The sequence below is a fragment of the Stigmatopora argus genome, chromosome 17 (assembly GCF_051989625.1).
Source record: "Stigmatopora argus isolate UIUO_Sarg chromosome 17, RoL_Sarg_1.0, whole genome shotgun sequence".
NCBI lineage: Eukaryota > Metazoa > Chordata > Actinopteri > Syngnathiformes > Syngnathidae > Stigmatopora > Stigmatopora argus.
Window position 1 is genome coordinate 4581447 of NC_135403.1, and position 20729 is coordinate 4602175.

The window sequence follows — 20729 nt, forward strand, 5'->3', positions numbered from 1 at the left end:
GCCGAAACTAATACTGACGTTTCAATGATCCCCTTGTACCTGAAATGAGAAAATAATAAATAAATGCTTGGGACTTGTTTCTTTTTCCGTCAAGTTGCAATTCCCGCCTTTGTGTTTAGCTGTCACGGACGTCGCTTGTGCCCCCCCCCCCCCCCCCCCCCCACCTTTCGCCTTAGTATTTAGTCCCATCACCATCTGCGAACTTTTCGCCGAAATCGTTGGTTTGGAGTGTTTGTGATCTCGCAAGTAACATTCAGCATTTCTATGTCAGGATTTGCCACACTAGGTCATTCACTTTATTTGTTTGCACATTAAACCGTATAGCAAACAATGCAATTATATTATACAGACTGATGCAGGGACACACAAAGTTGCTTACTATTGTTTGCACATTAAACCATATAGCAAACAATGCAATTATATAATACAGACTGATGTGGGGGACACCCAAAGTTGCTTACTACAGACATCAGTGACATGCACACATTCATGACTCATTCACGCGAACAGTTTTTGTTTTATGATACTTACAGAAATATGTATGTATGAACGAACTGAAATATTTTTAATAAATTAATCCTGAGGTAAGCCATTCAGGCCGTCTGTTTAAATGAGTTGCTCAGAGGTGATATTGGTCTATACTTCACAAAGGACATATCTAATCCAACCTGTTACATCGATTCTGTTGTTATTTCTGTCAAAACAGAATACATATGCTGACAATAAAATTATAAGATTTGTGTCTGGTTAATGAATTAAATATGACTTGCCAGTATTAGAAAGTGATGTAATGTAATATGTCAGGTAACATTCATGAGATTGTCTTGTCAGTTGCCACAACTGGATGGCTTTGTTTCTCACACAAGTTCAGTCTAATGGAAGGAGAAAAAAATCCTGTTTCTTTGCTTTGCATTTCAAGCAGTCAGTCTTGCATGACAGTTGCTCCAATCCACGCTGGGTGTCACCAACTCTCAGCTTCAAAAATGTATACACCATCCTGTTTGTGTGTAGATGGATAATTTTTTTGTTCTGTTTGTTCTTAGATGTCAGGCTTTAATGTGAATTCACTTCTACCATTCTTTCTTCAGACTCTTTATTCATAGACTGGCTGATATTTAAACCTGCTTTTTAATCTGTTTTGTGTGTTTGCCTATCCTTCTGTTTTGTAGAGATAGCACCTTAACATTTTTTTAGTTCTTCTGTTATTGATTTCAAACCCTTTTGTTGTTTGTCAAGATTTTAATCTTCACCTTATCCATGTTTGCATGTTGTCCTCGTGCCTGCGTGAGTTTTCTCTGGGTATTCCGTTTTCCTCCCACATCCCAAAAACATGCATGGTAGGCTGGCCGAAAAATCGCAATTGCCCCTAGTTATGAGTGTGAGCGTTAATGGTTGTTAATATAATTGTGCCCCAACCAATACAGTGTCTCCCTTGCCTACTTAACTTGTTTCCCCTTCAACAATCTGTGACTAAGACAAAGCTACATTAAAACTTTTATTTTCCATCCATGCAGCTAGTTAAAATTGCTTAAAGGCAAAGGTGCAATCATAATGGGGTAATTTGCAAGTCACCGAGTATTTTGCTCCTATTTGTGCTGGTAAAGGCTTCATCGTATTAGTTCTGCAATGTTTTCCTTCTCAGAGCTTTGCCCCGGATTTTTACAATTCATTTTAAATTGTGTTACATTCAGTGCTAAGCGGTGGAAGCGGAGGCTTATTGTGCATATTTGAATTTGTGTTTTCCTCTTGAGTATCCAGATAAAATGGTGTTAAGACTTGCGCATGGCTGTTTTACATAATGTATGGCAAGCATTCATAATCTTTCATGTTTTTCTCCTCATTCAAATGTTAAATGGTAAACGTTTTTGTGCTTCTCTTTCCAAAATCAGAAAATTGATTATTCAATGTTGATTAAAACTGGTCTGTCAGATTTTACTCCAGACAGAGAACTCACTGACAAAGCATGTTTGTGTGTTGAACATTGAAGACTAACTGGAATAATTAGTGTTATTTGTTTTTGTGGCTGTTGTTTTTTTCATATGCGTACCTGAAAAAGACAATGAATCAGAATTTTACATAGTAAACATGATGAATTTTCAACGTGAAGTTCATTTCTGTTTTGCAACTTATGTACAATTCTGAAAAAAAGATCAGAAAGAAATTGTCAGTTATTTTACAATCATCCAAAGTTCTCTAAGTTTGGACTACATGCTACATGAACAACTGGAAATTATATTGATGTGTAGTGGTTTTACATACAAGTAAAGCAAACTCAATGTTTAACCAAGAACATGTACTGTAAATACTGTACATTAGATGTGTATATGTATCTTTTGTATGTTATCTGCGCTTAATGTTTGGAGGGGAAACTTAAGAATTGAAGTCAATAGTACAGTGGAACCTCTAATTACGGAATTTATTGATTCCAGAAGGGTTTTTTGTGAATAGAGGCATATTTTACATTGAATTTGCATAATCTATTCCACAATTTTAAAAACTACCCCCTAATTTTTTTTAAAATATATATAAGAATAACAATTTTGTATGAGATATGTATGCAAAAAAGAGCTCATGTAAAGAAAATTATTTATTAAGCCATTAAAATGAAGCCAGTAATTTGCATATCAAAGCATTTCATAACCTAAAAATGTTGTATTTAGAAGTATTACTTAGTAGAAGTACCATTGAATAGCCTTGTGGTATATGGTAGTTTGTGTGCTTGTGTAGCTATAAACCCCTGACAGCGTCTCTTAACTCTGGTGGGTTTTAAAGGTTATGATTAAACTACACTGGGAGTTTATATAAGGATATAATTGCTTAAGGGTGTAAAAAAAAAGGATTCCTTAGAAAATGAAATAACCATTTCCAAATGATCATAGTTTTTGGCATGTGCAGCTAGCATTTATATTCAAGGAATTGTAAACTCAACGAAAAAATTAATAAATTATTGGATTGGGTAAATGCAGAGGCTGTTGTTAACAACCCTGACAAATTTGAATGAATAAAAAAATTAGTATGCGCAATAAGGATTTAAAAAGAAAGAAAACAGCTTGACCTGTCACCACTGAAGGCATGTCACACGTAGCTAGGTCTTATTAAACGGTTGCAAACGCATATTGTGAGCATCAAAAACTTAGGTTAACAAAAACTCTGACCAAAGTGAGGATCTGCGAATTTAGCATTTTTTTCATCATGTACATTAATAACTGGACATTTCCGTTTTTTATCAGTCAAAACGTCATTGCCTGTGACAGAATTTGTTCTTACATGAAAAGAGTGACTCGTGTTTATAGAACTAGGTTATCAATAACGATCATTATCGTCAAATAATTTTTTTCATCAATAATAATAAAAACTTTCGATAACATTCGATAACTTTATTCTGAAATTACACCAAACGAACACCACAAAGAATGGGGGTGCTGATGTCACGTGAACGGTTGTTCCAGAACAACGTTCAGTAAATGGAGAACATGGTTAGGAAAAAACTGCTATTTTTAGCGTGGTTAGCTATAGAATAACAATCATTAAAATGACTTTAGAGTACCCTTAAACAATGTTGTTCTTTGTAATAATCAACACTGTATTTGCAGGTGGATGCCATTGTGACATTAGGCGGGTTAGGGGGCAGATTTGACCAGACAATGGCGACTGTTGAGACGCTCCATCATGCTCTATCTATGACACAGCTTCCACTGTTAGTCATCCAGGGAACAAACCTGGCCTTTATGCTCAGATCTGTGAGTCATTAACTTTTTTTATTCTGTTCCTATTTGTATCTGCAAAATAAGTTATTTTCATCTTTAAAACAGATGCCATTTTTTCCATTTATTCTACCACTATTAAGTAAAGATTTAGCAAATTAAACTAATTTCAATGTTGAGACCACCACGTGTTTTCACAAAACTAAATGGTAAGGCATGCATGCACATGTGCAAGGTGACTGCCTCCCCCAAAACCTTTCTGCCTCACTGTAAGCTTCCGCCATCCTCGCTCTCTTAAATAATCAAGCATATTCACACTTGTGCGCACTTATAGTGCCCCAATTTGCTGTTCTGTCTAAGATAAAGAGAGCCTTGTTTGATGACCCCCGAATTGAATTTCCTCACTGCCAGACACGTCCTCCCCTCCCTCCGTTGATTGACTTTACAAGTGGGCTTTGGAGCCGACATTTGGGGAACACTTCCCTTTTGTTTGCCTCTATCCTTTCTCCATTTTCTCCTGTTTTGTTTATTTTCAAGATCTTCATGGGAGGCTGCCATCCTTCCTGGTGAAACCGTATAATCGTTGAAGCAATCTCATGCGCTCCGTCGCTTTTTGTTGTCATTGTTCCAAAGGCGTGTTGTCATTTGCTTCTTTATACCTCGACACCTCAAATTAATCTTACTTCAGGAAGAGTAAATTAGGCTCGTTTGTCAACACAGCACCAATTTTCCAGTGACTGATGAACGCATATGCCTGTACATGAAGGTGAATGCGACCTTTCAAGATCTCTTTGTGTGGGTTACATTTGTAATAAAACTTGTAACTAAATAAGCTCACCACTCTACAATCACACCCATATGGCATGCTTTGCTTTAAATTTTTTCTTTGGATTTAGTGTTCAAAAGCATACCCATGTTGTGTTAAGTGATCCACATACAGATAATAACATTCTGGTTTTGATCGAACCCCATGATTCTCTTCCAGTAGCAAGAAAAAAATTGAGCATACCCTTGGTGCCCACATTTTTGCATGTGACTAGATGTTCAGGTTGGTCTCAAAATCAAGTATGCCACAGTACTGTTAAGGGTTAGTAATTATGGAATGATGTGTAAGAAAGCTCACCTTACATGAACTTATTCCCTACCAGCAATTTTTATTTTCTGTCTGTATGTATGAATATTCAAACGATGCTTTATTTATACACTTTATGTATATTTAATCAATGTTTTATTTATAAACTTTAAGCCTTTTGTAGCACATTTTAGAACCAAGAAGTGGCTTTTCTCAGCCCTGCTAATTTTAGTGAGGTTGGAGGAAGAACAAAGAGGGCAGGTACTTGCATAAGCCACGTTGTGAAGTCACACTATGCCCAGTTTCAAAACCTACCATCTGCAGAACGATTTCAGTTTGTGATTTCAATGAAAGAAAGAACAAAAGAACACAGATAACACATTTAAACGAGGGGAATTCTCACATTTCTTATGCATAAAATATTCATTCATTCATTCATCTTCCATACCGCGCATCCTCGAAAGGGTTGTAGAGGTTTCTGTAGTATCTAACCCAGCTGACTCGGGGTGAAAGACAGACTACACTCTAGACCGGTCGCCAGTCAGCCATAGGGCACACAGAGAGACAAACGACCATCCACACTCACAATCATACCGGCACCAGCGGGAGTCAAGCGCACGCCTGCCCGCACCGAAGTCAGGCCAGTGAACCTCTACACTACGAGGCAGCATGCTTGAAACAGTTAGAAAAGAGAAAAGCTCCTACCTCTGTTATTCTGTTTTCTCATACGTTGTTTCAGTGTCTTCTAGATTTGGGGCAAAATATCATTTGCCAATAGATCGCGATACAATATGTCATGATACGCGTCGAGTTTGAAAAAAAATGGATTGTGTTATGAAGACTGGAAAAAATGCTCTCATTGCAATGCCACAATTTTAGCAATATCCGAGTCATAACTCCAACATTGACATTAATCTTGCGCACCGCAAACTCTGGTGGAAATTGGAGGGTGGCACACTTATACAAACCTACCATATTTTCACACCTATAGGACGCACACCGCCTGGAAGGGCGCCGTCTCAGTTGTGGTTGTTTGTTCTGTCTTTTGCCCATAAATAAGGCGTCTGTCAATAAGGCGCTCCAAAGGGTGCTAGCATGACACTATGCTAGCATATGTTATGATAGTGTGTTTTTTAAAGGCAACATGTGCAAAACTAAGTTTGATTTTGCTTCATTGGGGTAAAAGCTCGAACAACAGTGCTGGCCGACACTTGAGCCCAGGCATCCATCCATAATTAATTGAGTATACCACCATTCCTGGCCTCCCGTTTTCCCTGTGATTGGGTTCATCCCGTTTTCACGGCCGCACTCCTGCACTATATGACAGATAAACAATAAACAAGTTTCAAATTGTAATGTATTGTATCATGACCCTGGCATATTATGGTACATCATATTGTTTGAGTGTATCTTCCCATTCCTAGTGTCTACTCTATCTGACTTGATTAAGTACAGTATACGGTATACCCACATGCATGTAATACATAAGTGCATAATTTGCATTTTGTCTGCAGGGCAAACACACACTCAGGGTGAACACAGGCCTGGAGGGGGATTGGTGCAGCCTCATCCCAGTTGGGGGACCCTGCCTAACAACCACAACAGGACTCAAATGGAACCTGAGTGAGTAAAAAGTCAAACTTATATAGTATTTCAGTGGTGTCCAAAATTCAGCTTCCTACTCAGTTAAATCCATTTCAACAGGAAAGCTGGCATTTAGTTATCATGTTTCACCCACATTCACGGCGATAGACGTCCAAACCATTTTACTGGGGCCCTGGCAGCAATCAAACAATTGGCCTCAATGGCACCCACTGAGTTAATACTTTCCTAAAAACATATTTTTAAACTACCGTATTTTATCACCTATAGAAAACATCACATGAAAGGGCGCTGTCTCAGTTGCGGGTGTATATTCTGCTTTCTGCCCATAGATAAGGCGCTTTGGCACAATGGGCGCTAGCATGACACTATCCCAGCCTATGTTATGCTAGCACATGGTATGCTAGCACATGGTATGCTAGCGTATGTTATACTAGGATATGTTATGCTAGCGTTTCTAATGCTAGCATATGTCATGCTAGCATGAGCAACACTAAGTTTGATTGTGCTTTATTGAGGTAAAAGGGACTCATCAAACTCCTCATCTTCTGTGTCTGATATAAAGAGTTCAGCCAAGTGGGCGAGTTCGCCGTCCAACATGTTATGCTCCATCTCACTCTGAGTCAGAGTTGACGCCCGGGTATTCCAGGAACTTGATGCCAGCTTTGACAAAAGCTCGAACTACAGAACTACGGAAGGCTGTCATCTTTTCTTTGTAGTCTACTGAAAGCTGATGTGCAACCGTAGTTCTTGTTTCATGAAGCAAAAGCACCAAGACGGACCTACGTGAAAATGTTCAATTTTCTTCTTTGGAGCTGAATTGGGCGGCACTAAGCTCTGCGCCGAATAATATAAAAGACCGATAACGACGACGTCTTACCATTTCCTGGTCTCTTCAGATTACAATTCGAATGGTGCATATTACCTGAGGAGAAACACTTCCAATTTTGTTTGGATTTCGAATCATCCATGAAAATCCGTCCGAAGTGCCAATGAGCCTAAGAAAGAACAAGACATGATGACAGTGACCAGAAAAGTGACATTGCTATGCTAAAGGCAAAGCCATTGCGACATAAATGAATCTACCGTGCGTTTTACCAATGAAGAAGAAGCGAACATTCGGAAGACACTATGCAATTGGTAACCACTATGAATAGAAAAAAATGAACCAGCATTATGAGGGTTTTACGCCGTAGATACGGCCATGAAGCGAGATATCTACAGGAGATCTTCAATATGGCTCGCACTTTGCAACAACAGCTCCTGGATGTTGATGACTACATGGTGGAAGCCATTGATTTGGCAATCATCTTGACAGTGTCATGTCCTTGTACAAAAGCATATTTGTACAAGAAAAGAAACGGTGGTCGCCATGTTCACTGTGCGCCGAAAACCTCCTGCAGAAAGTAGCTCCTCCTGCTGCCCCTACAGCGGCTCCGGAAGATTTCATCGATGATCCAATGCCTCTCGAATCTGACGAAGAGGACTTGAACTAAAGGTCACAATAACCTTTTTTTTTTAAATCAAGCAGAGATGAACTATTTTCACTGTGAGTACAGTTCTTAAAAGTATTTACAATTTTTTATTCATCAGTTATATTTAGATATTAATACATTGGAGTCTTTTCATATGCTTATAACTAATATTTTTATAAATGCGCTTCTTGATAATTGTACTTGTGTACTTTTGTATAGGCACGAAATCATGTAGTATGGTATGTGGTTATAATAAACGTGATCCTACTTTGCTTGTTTTTTAATTATGGTGGCCATGTCTTGTCTACATTATCTGTGATATTTGAGAGTTTACTGTATTGCTAAAATAATAAATCCTGCAAAATCAACAGCATCTTGGCATGTCAAGACTACAAAGAAAATTGGGCTAGTGGTATCTGAATGCATACATAGAAACCTAATAAACAATGTGCCGACCAAATAAACGCTGAATGCAAAAGGTTGCATGTGCTAACATAGTCTGGAATGTTAACAAACAATCAATTCATCTGAGGAACCCTGTGGTCTCTTGCCCAAACCTAGCCTCATAACCAGCTGGTTTCTTAATGAGTTGGCACCAACAAAGCTGACTTTTTCCCAAGAGGAAGCTGGACCGTCTGTCAGGAAGGATTCTGTGTCTACAACTTGGTGGACATCCATTCACATTATGTGCATGTTTCTGAGAGTTTATTCACTTGAATAAATATACTGTTATTGTTCTTGATATGTTTTTAAACATGTTTGAAATTGAGTGTGAGTGTAGTAATGCTTCTATTCTTGTTCATTTTTTTGTGGAATGATCATCCCGATATTGTGTATTAGCTCTAAACTGTATATTTAATTGTGAGTCCAATTTGACTTTACTAAATGCATAATTTGCCCCCAAACACACACACACACACGCGCCTCAACTCCCTCAAGACAAGTTTCAGTTTAGCTAACACTTGCCGCCTGGGCAGGCTGCAAGTCAGAGAAATACAGAGTAGCTTTTTTTAATGTAATAATTTTCCACAATGTAAAAGAGGAAATGTAATTTTCGATGCACAGGCAGAGCTCTTTTTTTGTCTGCGTCTCTGCATAATAGGCACATTATTTTTGACAGACTCATTTTCAAACTAAGGTGCGTCCATCAGATGCAGAGTTTTTGTAAATGAAAATATTTACATATAATCGATCTTTTCTTTTTTTTGCAAAACACGTGAATATTTTCCGAATATTTTGACAACTCAGTCTGACATTGTTGATTTGATGTCGCAGGTCGCTCTATCTCGCTTCTAAGGCAAGATTTTGTTGTTGTTACCTGGTTGTCTGCAGAATCTAATTTCTACACGGCATTCCATATTACTGTTGTGTTGCAATCAGAACAGAACATTTAGTTTAAAGAAAATGTATCCTTAAAGGGGGCTATTGTTAAATTTGAAACCTCGTTAAATCAGTATTTTTTGTGTGTAAGTGACAGGTCATATCATACGCAGTCAGGTAACGCTGAACCAGAAAGTAAAAAGAAAAACAAAACGTTCCAGAACATCAAGAAGAAGAACAAAACTTGCATGTTGGAGATAAGCATACAAAAAATAACTATAAAAAGCGGACAAAAAATTGACTTTGAAGTTTTATCCCGGGTTGTGATATGAAGACATATGTGCCCATATTTCACTCTAACCCAGACTTTAGTAAAACTTAATTTTCTATAAAATGCTAAAAAAAACTGACCTCAAAAAAAAAAAAAAAGTTTGAATGATGTATGAAGAGGGACATGTCTAGGGAGGGAAAAGTTTCTTAAAGAGACATATTCTCATTTCTATCCATTTAAGACAGCCATGATTCAGAGACAATTTATATAAAGTCCAATATGAAATACAGTGGTACCTCTACTTACAAAATTAATTGGTTCCAGAACTTGGTGCGTAACTTGGATTTTACATAAGTAGAGCAGCATTTTACATTGAATTAGCATAATTCGTTCCGCACTCTTTAATACTAGCTACTAAAAACTCTAAAAAAGCTAAAGGTATACCAATTTTGGGTGAAATATGTATGTAAATGAATCTATGTATGCAAAAACATAGCAAAATATAAGAAACCCATTTAATAGGCCATTAAAATGACGCCACAACACAGAACCAATAAATAACTAAAAAAGCAACTCCGTTCAAACATGCAATCTCTGAAGGGGTTGCTCTTGCTCAAATCTCTCTCTTTCTTTCTGGCACGCTCACTCGTCACTCACATTGGTGTTATGTGGCCACGTGATGCTCCTCGTGGTGCATTCACAGGCGCAAGGACTGATGGGTTTGAACCGCACCATGTAAAAGTCTTGTGAAGTGGGATAAATGAATGAAAAAAAAGCAGTGTAGCTAGTGAGTATGGCTTGTAGAAAATGAATTCTTCGGCATGCGTTGCATCATTTCCTTGATATATTTATGATATACAGACGCTCCCCTACTTACGAACGCAATTGGTTCCGAGCGATTGTTCATAAGTTGAATTTGTTTGTAAGTTGATTCAGTGCTATATTTTGTATTATAATTTATGTTTAAGGCCGATATAAGTATATTGAAGGTTTATACAAGTGCATTTGTATGTTTAAGGCTTGTATAAGTAACACGCATTGGTTTGTACAGAAAAAAAAACATTTAATAAAATGGAGAGAATATGTACAGTACTGTAGAGAGAGATTTATGTATTAGAAACTGGCCAAAAGAAGCGACCTAATGACGATTGCACAGTTTTCTTCTTTTTTTCATCATAAATGATGCGGTAGCACTGTATGGCATCATTCAATTGATTTGCAAACTTTGTGCAACGTTCAATATTTGGGTCCTGCTGCTCGATCTTTCTGTTTATAAATGGTACTGAATGTGCAACGCTCACCACTCTCACGCGCATCAAGCTTCGTTATTATTGCCACTCGTTTCAAATGAAATGGCTTGCCTCTTCCTTGCAACTCCCTCAATAGAAGCCTTTAGCTTTTTACCAACCATATTCAATATTGGATGCATGAGATATTTAATGATACAAATGAAAAAGGTTCTTTGCACACTGGAGATACATTCACGCACTTCCGCATTGCAACGAAGAAGAAGATAGATGCTGGGTGAGCTGAGCTCTCACAGCGCCAGGCGTCGGTATTAGCGGCGGAAAGAAGTACTACTCCGAAAAAGGGGCGAAATACAAAATTGGACTTGCGAACATTTTTGGACTTAAACGCAATTTGCAGACATGTTCGTATGTACCGTTGTTCGTAAGTTGAATGTTCGTAAGTAGGGGAGCGTCTGTACCTATTGAAATTTTGTAACTTGAACAAATTATTCTATATTGGAACAATAATTTTCATTAGTGTTTCATAACCTGAATATTTCCCAAGTTGAAACATTCGTATGTAGAGGAATGTGCAGTAGAATGATATCATATGCCTAAAAATGCCCCGTTTAATTATGGCAAGAACACAACCAATTTTAAAATATCAATAAATCATTTCATGTGTGTCTTACTTGTTTGGTTAGGGATCTCTATGCAATAGAGTCTATGAGACTCTTGCATGACACAAAGACATAAAATCCCCATTGTGGATACCCTCAAACATTAGTTCAAAGCCCAAATGATTAAAAATGCATAATGACTCTTAGGTTGCTCAACACAGCTTTGTTGGCCCCTTGGAGACATTATGCCCACTTATATCAAGAGCTCATTAAAATGCTTGCTATAAGAATATAAGGACCAAGATTAGATCATACCGTTTTGAGTCAAAGTTATAATTTAAGATGAGTCTAACAGAGATCCCATTTTCAAGTAGTTGCCACCCCAGGGTAAAGTGCATGAGGAGCCGAAGTACTCTCAGCTCAGAATAATTTTATCATGTTCACATTTTGACATATGTCTTTAATAATTCATACTGTTGCAGAGTTAGATTGGACATAGAACACATAATGAACCAAGGGGATACAGTTGGAGGATGCAAAATGCCAGCTCCGATATTCATTAAGGGTGCTCATAGTCGAATGGGATAGGCTACATCACCCCCGTGACTATTGTGAGGATGAGTGGTGCCGGTATGAAAAATGAATGACTGAAAAAAGTTAGCACAACTAATTTTGTCAAGTTACTAATGGTGTAAACTTAATAGGATGAGTTACTCAAATACACAAGATAAGTCACCAAAACACTGTTGTCCTTACTTTCATTAATTAATTTTTCGTACTGCTTATCCTCAAGGGTTGCGGGGGTTATGTAGCCTATCCTATCATGTTTTTTGGGATGTGGCAGGAAACCAGAGTAGCCAGAGAAATCCTACACAGGCACAGGGAGATCATGCAAACTCAACTAAATTTTTCTGGGGCTGTATTTCTATTCCACTACCAGCAATCTTTTCAAACTAAATTATTTTCGAAAAGCGTAGAAAGAAGTAAAACAACTTGCCGAGTCCCCCCTTTTATCTTAACCATGATGTTTAATTTAAATTCACCCTGAAGCCCTGTCCATCTTTAATTTTATTGATTTTTAAGCAATACTCAGTACCAAACAAATCACTAAGTAATCAATAAAAGTTTAAAATATACATATTCATATTTTAATTTGTATTGTATGTATCATTCATTTATTCACAAGGTTTGAAATTCCATTTACTGTATTGGAGCCCACGTTGAATAGGAATATTTCAGGTCTTAATGAACTAATTCAAATACTCTGTCGAATCGCATTTGGCTGCTAATGCCAATGAATATGCCAACTCTAGCTGAGTTATCTGCACACTTGATTAGTCGAGACCATGGCCATGAACCCACACAGAGATTCTTGCATGCCTCTCTGCTCGTTTAATTGGCCCTGCCTGCACTAACACTTTTAGACCCCTGCCAATTTATTTGCAAAATAAGCTTTTCTCTGCCTCATTTTATTTCTCATTTTGAATTCCATTGCCCTTCATATACCACACATCCAAGTGGCAGTGGAGTCATCCACTATCACATGAATATGACATTGGATGCCTTTGAGTATTTGAATGACCCTGAAAAAATTTGCAGTAGAGTGTAGCGTGGTTCTAAAGTGAAAATCAATGCATCTGCGACAATATTTTCAAAATAAAATAACGGACAAGGAAATCAATTTACTTTTTGGGGGATTTCGTAACTTGGATTTTTTTTCGTATCCCAGGCACTCATTTGCATATAAAAGCTTTCATAACCAGAAAATTTCGTAAGTAGAGATATGACAATAGCGGTTATGAGCACGTGATAGAGACATGGTGTTTTAGTGCAAGTATCCAAGTGCAAGATGAACATTTGTAGTGCTAAAAGTAAATGTCTTACAACATTATTTATTGATATTGATATGCATCTCATATTCTGATGACATTTTATAGTACAGTGAAAGTTCTTGATTTAGTCTGGATTAGTTCCTCAGTGGAAAATTCCAGTTGAGTATGGTGACGGCTCCTGGAAAGAAACTGTCCCTCAGTCTGTTTGTTCTCGCTGGTTTGGTCCTGTAGCGCCTACCAGGGGGCAGCAGGTTAAAGAGGTGGAAGCTAGGATATGTATTGTCTTTTATGATGCACGTTGCCTTCTCTAGGCACCGGGAGTTGTAGATGGTGGGCAGGAAAGTTAGTGGGCACCTGATGATCTTTTGTGCTATTTGATCACCCTCAGGTGTCTTTTCCTGTTCTCTATTGTACAGCTTGAGTGGCACACTGACACAGCATTGGTCAGTATCCTCTCAATGGCTAGCCGGTAGAAGGTCACCAGCATATGCGTGTTGAGTTCCTCTTTCCTGAGTACTCTCAGGAAATTGAGCCTCTGTTGCTCCTTCTTGACCAGTGCGGTGGTGTTGGCTGCACAAGAGAGCTCAGCAGCCAGCTTCTCTTGGATCGCCTGCATGTAAATACTGACAAGATGGTGGTGCAGGTGCGACACAAGGCAGTCTACGCACCCCCACACACCCAAGCTTTGGATAGTAAAACACAACCAGGCCAGCAGCAGAATGTGAAAAGCACCTCCATCCTTTCAAAAAAAAATCCAGTGGTACCCCTACTTACGAATGCTTCTACATACAATATTTTCAGGTTACGAAACCCATTAATCCGGAAATTACTGTTCCAATATGTGAAAACTAGATCGATATGAAATGCCATAAAACATAAATACTTTTTCTGTATCCGTTATTATATTTTGAAATTGTCGCGGTAGCGTTGCGTCCTGCTTGACCATCGAGAATCTCCCTACTCTTCGTTGGCCCTCCCAGAGGCCGTCTCCCTTCATATTTTTTTGTTTTGTTTTTTTATTTATTTATTTATTTTTCAAGTGTGGTTAAAGTAACTTTGTTCTTTATTTAAAATTAATGGTTTTAATGAAATGAAGAAGCAGGTCTCTTTATCCATCCATGACTGATATTGCAAGTTCTATTTAATGCTAAGTTGGTTTAAATTCATAATTTGAAGTTTTTTAGATGGGTGGTAATGTACATATGACCTTGTGCTTTGTCTGTAGCCCGAAGCGGGTCTCTTCATCCATCCATGACTGATATTGCAAGTTCTATTTAATGCTAAGTTGGTTTAAATTCATAATTTGAAGTTTTTTAGATTAGTCGTAATGTACATATGATCTTGTGCTTTGTCTGTAGCCTGATGTTAGCTTCCTCCTTACAGTTATGCACCTACACTAATGGAACATGTTTTTGCATGCTTGTTATTCATTTTAATACATTAATTCGTTTTTTTTTTTTTTTTTCATTTTTGTGGGCTTCTCACATCTTTCATTAAAAAAATGGGACACTTTTATCATTTTTAAACGGTATAGTGTTTTTTTTTTAGGACTGTGGAAGGAATTAGAGAATTTATACATATAAAATAGTATTGCTCTATTTACAAAAAATCCAAGTTACGAAAGAAGTTCTGGAAGCACTTAATTTCGTAAGTAGAGGCACCACTGTATATATCTTGTCCGCCTTTTCACAAGAGTGTCTGTGACTTGGGCATCTCTCCTCGGGGTAATTTGGTGTGTAAATAGACACCCTCCTTCTACAACTAACGGGCCTTTTCAGCTGTGGCATGCTGGAAAAGCAATTACAGGCAGCAAACATCCCCATTGTTATCACTGGAGGGTGTGACAGTCTACAGGGGGAGCAGCTATTGAATGGTATCCTATTTGATTAGGAGGATTACTAATGCAGCGTCCCTAAGCGTAAATGCTTTTTTTCTATACATATATGCTTAGTCAGTACATGTACTTTTTGTACAAGTTGGACTTGTAAAGATGCACTTGTTCCTTTTGAATATTACACTTTTAACTCCTGTTTAATATTTCTCCGCCTACACTTGCAGTTAGGGCTCTCTTCACATTTTATCATTCAGCAGCTTTTCCTTTGTGTTTTGTGTCTTCTGTAATACAATGGTTGTTTTCCTTCCTTTGAAGCAGAAGCAGCTCCTTTTTTGGTTTTTATGTCTGCAGACGTCCATGGACAGTGATTGTCTTCATTTTTTCCCCCGACTTTTGTTCTCTTGTGGAGTTTTTTTCCTTGTATTGAAGGAGCAACATCAGTAGGTTCATTTGAACAATGTGTATTGTAATGCTTTTCTTGTAGGTGGAAATCATGCAATTTTCAAGCATTGATTTTAACTATTTCTAGGGCACTCAATGAACTCACTGTCTGACATGGACAACACTAGACGCCAAATTAATTTTGACTTGTAGAGGCAAATTAACGCACTTTCTCAATGGCAGGTAATTAGTTAAATATGGGGGGTTAATCAACTTTTCAATTTTTGGGTGGAGAATAGGTAATGTCATGTTTATTGTTATCTGATATGATTCATATGCATAACATCCTCAGAATGAGTCCTAATTACTATCCCAATTACAAAAGATTTATCCTCACAAGGGTTGCAGGGGTTGCTGGATCCTATCCCAGCTGACTTCAGGCCAGAGGCGGGGAACTCTCGTTACTGAATCGGTGGTTAGCCGATCGCAGGGCACAAGGAGACAAACAACCATTCATACTCGCACTCATACGTAGGGGCAATTGAGTGTGTCCAATCAGCCTACGATGTATGTTTTTGGAATGTGGGAGGAAAACGGAGTATTTTTGAACAATAAAATACGGCACTCGGACGTTTCGTCGAAAGATGTTTGGTCCCCAGATGTTTGGTCCCCGGACGTTTGGTCGACCGGACATTTGGTAGAAGGGCGGGGCGTCAACCGGACGTTTGGTAGAACGGACTCTCTCTCGCTCTCTCTCATGATTATAATTTTGAGAGGGAGAGATTACCTGGTTGCTCGCTTTCAACAGTAAACTCTGTCTCTCTTTCATAATTTGACAGCGAGCGAACCCGGCGACCAAACGTCCGGTCGATGGCCCGTCCGTTCTACCAAACGTCCGGTTGACCAAACGTCCGGTTGACCAAACGTCCGGGGACCAAACGTCCAGGGACCAAATGTCTTTCGACGAAACGTCCGGTCACGATAAAATACTGTGGAAAATGCCACTTGGGGTGTTTTGATGAACTTTTGGTTGGTAATTCATATATTGTTAACACAATTGGGCTATCATTGAATGATCAATCCTTCAGTGCAGTTGACACCCATAGACGCTCAATTCATTTTGACTGGGACAGGTGGCAGTGATTGTGGCCAGCCTCCCTCCATCAAAATGGAATGTACAGCTGTCTTTGTAAATGAAAAAAGCCAAAAAGTTAACATAAAAGCCATTAAAACAATATGAAGGTTGTTGATATGATTTATTAATTTTAGTGTTATAAATGGCAAAATGACAAATTACTGTGTGATCAATGTCCAACAGTTCAGTTTTAGAGCAGCTATAATTTGTCAATCACCATCAATAGCAGCTAATGAGTTAAGACAGTGGGGGATTGTTTTAGTAATGCTAAAAAGCAATCAATTATTGATGTAATATTGGGTTTTAGGGTAGGCCAAATGTCTCCCCTCTGTATCAGTTAATGTAACGAGAATTCCATGCAATTGGGCCTATCAATACCTTTCTAGTAGATGGAATGCACATTTGATTGTGTGTTTTTTCATGGCTGTGGACTGCATATTTCTTCAAAAAAGGTGCTTTCTGATAAATTTTCTAGAAAAGCTACACATGGAATTTTATATATGTGAGTGTGTGTGTGTGTGTGTGTGTGTGTGTGTGTGTGTGTGTGTGTGTGTGTGTGTGTGTGTTTGACTAGTTTATAATTGCTGTGAGAGTAGTGGTATTATAAAGCGGATTAAGTTTGCCAAATCTTTTCTGAAGGCGCGGGTACAGAATTCATGGGCCATCGCTGGAGCAACTGTACTGCACTGAATCATTTGGACCACTAAGCCTAACTAAACACCTTCTGAGCCCAACATTTAAATTGAGTCAATAGCAGAACTATCGGTCAAAAATTGCTTCTAAGTTATTTATTTGACATCTAATTTGCTGCACACTGACATAACATGCAAGAGCAGTCCCCTGTGATGAAAAGTAAATGAAAGAGATTGTCTTATCTCTGCCTCACAAGTTTTGCCCTTGTTCTATTAGACACAGTCCAACACATCCACTTTCAGGGTGGTTTTCTGCTCAACTTGCTCAAGGGAAATGATGTGTGAACAAATGAAACCCTAAATGAAATGCTATTAGCAGTCGACGATGATGTTTTCGTCTGCTACCAGTGATTGAGGCGATCCGGATTAGAGCCGAAATGGGTAAAACGAGATCAGTTTAACAAAAAAAAATACCTAAATAAATCCCATACAAAAGTTGTTAGACGGCGTACACAATTTGAAATGATCAATAAAACGTATAAAATATGGGAAAATTTGTAAGTTGACAGGTATGCCATCGGGTGGCCACTACTTTGTCAAGCTTCTGAAATTTTTATCCTGAAGTCAAAGTTTTGTATTAATTAAAATACACTTTTCTGAATACAAAAAATGACACTTTTTAAGTACAAAAAATGCCACTTTCTTAAGTACAAAAAAGTGAAACTTTTTTAAGTACAAAAAAATGACACTTTTTAAGTACAAAAAAGACACTCAAGTACGAAAAAATGACACGTTTTAAAGTACAAAAATGACACTTTAAAGTACAAAAAATGACACTTCTTAAAGTACAAAAAAATGACACTTCTGAGTACAAAAAATGACACTTCTGAGTACAAAAAAATGACACTATATACAAAAAAGACACTTTTTAAGTACAAAAAGTGACACTTTCTAAGTACAAAGCATAGGGAATGACTTTACAGGATGCATATAATTTGTATTTTCATTTCTAGAACTTGCCATATTTCCACACCTATAGGGCGCACTTAAAAGTCTAAAATTTTCTCTAAAATGGACGGTGTGCCCAATCAATTGGTGCGTCTTGTTTATGCACTAAATTCAAAATTTTGTATGATCGTGACCGCTTGACTGACTGATTTTATTTCCTGCCGACTCCCTACTTATTGCGATCAACCCAGTGGATGTTCACCCTAAAAATAGCCTCTTCTAAATTTTAGGATTATTATGTAAAATGATGACAAGCTATTGAAGATTTTGTACCTAATTCAATTCATAATAGTATGTATTTAGTTACGTGACATTTTGCCTTTTGTTCTTTACATTTACATTGTCATAGTGAATTTGAAATAAAACAAAGGAGATCTGATTAACATGTTTTAGTTTATTTTAGCTCATGGACAATGAATCACCATCTGATTTCATTTTTTTTGTACTCATGTCTTTTGTCCAGATAATCAGGTGCTGCAGTTTGGGAAGCTGGTGAGCACCTCCAACACTTATGAGTCGGTTTCTCCAGGACAGCCCAGGAAGTGTGTAACAATCAGCACAGACCAGCCTCTGCTCTGGAGCATGGGTATCCTTAGATGATTGCAATGATGTTTTAGAGTAGGGCCTCGGATATATTTTTCAAATTGTAAATTTAAAGTGATTCCAATACTTAAAGCTACATTTTCCAAACTAAAAATTACAACCGTTAATGGATAAACTGATTGAACCGTTTCAGAGTTATTTACATTTTAGTGGTGTGTATTCTGTACTTTGAATTACTTTGGACAAAGGGAAATATTTTCTGTTTAATTTAATTAAATAAGTACTGTACATCAACACACTTCCTCTTTTCTGTTATCAAGACATGTCTACTGTTATGTTCACATCAGCAACAAAAAAGTAACTCTCCTCTTAATAGCCATTCAGAATTTTCGATCTCTCCAACAAGCTAGCTCATTTATTGATCAGAGCTTAACGAATCTGAGGCCAAGCTATGTTTGTTGGCTTGGAGAGTGATGGATGAATTACCCAATCACTTATGATTGAAAGTAACAGTACAGAAAAAGTAATTTGCATATTAAATGGTAACCTGAAACTTTCAAATGTAGATGAATTCCTAAGTACAAATATAACTGTATATGTAACAGGTTCAAAGCTTTCAACGTCAGCCAATTCCCCTTATTAAGCGATTTAAAAAAAAACGTACAAATGCACTGCGGCACATATTTTACTTACATGGGCGCACATAAAAGCCTAAAATGTTCCCCAAAGTGGACGGCTTTCTGATGCGCTATGTTTATATAGTGAAAAGGCTACACGGTCGATTGGTCGCCCGGAAGGTTATTGATAATTACCATTTAAATCGTTGCTCAAATTCCCTAAATAAAACTGTGAATTACTATTTAGTCATACTTAATGCCCTAGTAATTATTAGGCTAAAGAAAAGCTCCAAATTTCCCGGACTTTTATTGTTTTTTGTTGGAGAACTTGTTAAGACCCTGACTGACGTAACTTCTTAAAGGGACAACGCATGTACATACAAACTCTTATACACTCACACGTCGGCTCAGTGAAACTGCTCATGGCCATTGTTGGCTTTTATTGATGCGTAGACCGTGTTGTTTTACCTTGTTTTGTCGCTGGTCTTTTGGTCGCCCGTTGTCGCGGTCTGGGCAACCAAAAGACCGCGACCAAAAGACCGGCGACCAATCTACCGCACACGGTGAAAAGGCAGACGGGTGAAAGGGGAATGGTCCACATATCATGCTTAAAGCATGACAATACTATTAGCGGTCAACAATGACGTTTTCATCTGCTACCAGTGACCGAGATGATCCGGCTTAGATCTGAAATGGGTAAAACGAGATCGGTTTACAAAAAACGTCCTTAAAAAAAATCCCGTGCAAACGTTGTTATACGGCGTACACAATTTGAAACGATCAAAAAACATAAAATACGGGGAAAAAACGTATACGTTAACAGGTATGCAGTTTTCATTTGCATACTACTTGAAACCAATATTGTAATAAAAAAAGTAAGGATCCGGAAGAGGGTGCATGACTTAATGGAAAACAGTACTTGCTCCCTGAGGTGGAGGTGGGATTTTAAGTTGCAGAATTGTACATTTTAAGTGCATTATTGCCCCTAAGTGCCCTGCGATTTGTTGGTGTCTTGTTTGTGATGTTCGCTATCTTTTGCCCTAAATTATTTGTAAAACTAAATTAGACTCCACGACAAAGTGGTAGCTTACAAGTCTTACGTGCTGTACTGCGCTGTCATTCTTTGAGAAATCCACTGCAATTATTCCATCTCTGACTGTCATCTCAAAACCCTTGTGTCCTGAGGGACCAGTGGATCTACAGTCAATTCTGCTAAACCTCTATCACTCAGGTTCTGTTTTAGAATATACTATCAAATCAAACATTTTCTGTGCTGCTTGTCCTCATTTAATACATATTTGATTCATTCCTTACCTTTGCATTTATGTACATTACCACAAGATGGCAATGACACTCCATTGATTCTAATACGTTAACGTCTTCCACATCCTGTTGTTATATTGGTCATTTATCACAACATAGCAGGGCGGCCGAGTAGCGCGAGTGGTTAGCGC

The 20729-nt window shown here is 37.9% G+C and overlaps 1 protein-coding gene across 5 annotated transcripts in view; it reads left to right on the plus strand.

Moving 5' to 3' along the window:
- tpk1 (thiamin pyrophosphokinase 1) overlaps positions 1-20729 on the plus strand; it is a 56016-nt gene that overhangs the window by 27298 nt on the left and 7989 nt on the right. For 3 of the 5 annotated variants that reach the window (XM_077624014.1, XM_077624016.1, XM_077624017.1), the window contains 3 exons: positions 3594-3740; positions 6291-6399; positions 18579-18952. In XM_077624014.1, coding sequence (XP_077480140.1) covers positions 3594-3740; positions 6291-6399; positions 18579-18715 — 393 coding nt within the window. In that variant the 3' untranslated portion in view covers positions 18716-18952. Of the gene's footprint in view, positions 1-3593; positions 3741-6290; positions 6400-18578; positions 18953-20729 lie in introns of those variants that run through there. The other 2 variants (XM_077624015.1, XM_077624019.1) reach the window with 2 other exon arrangements.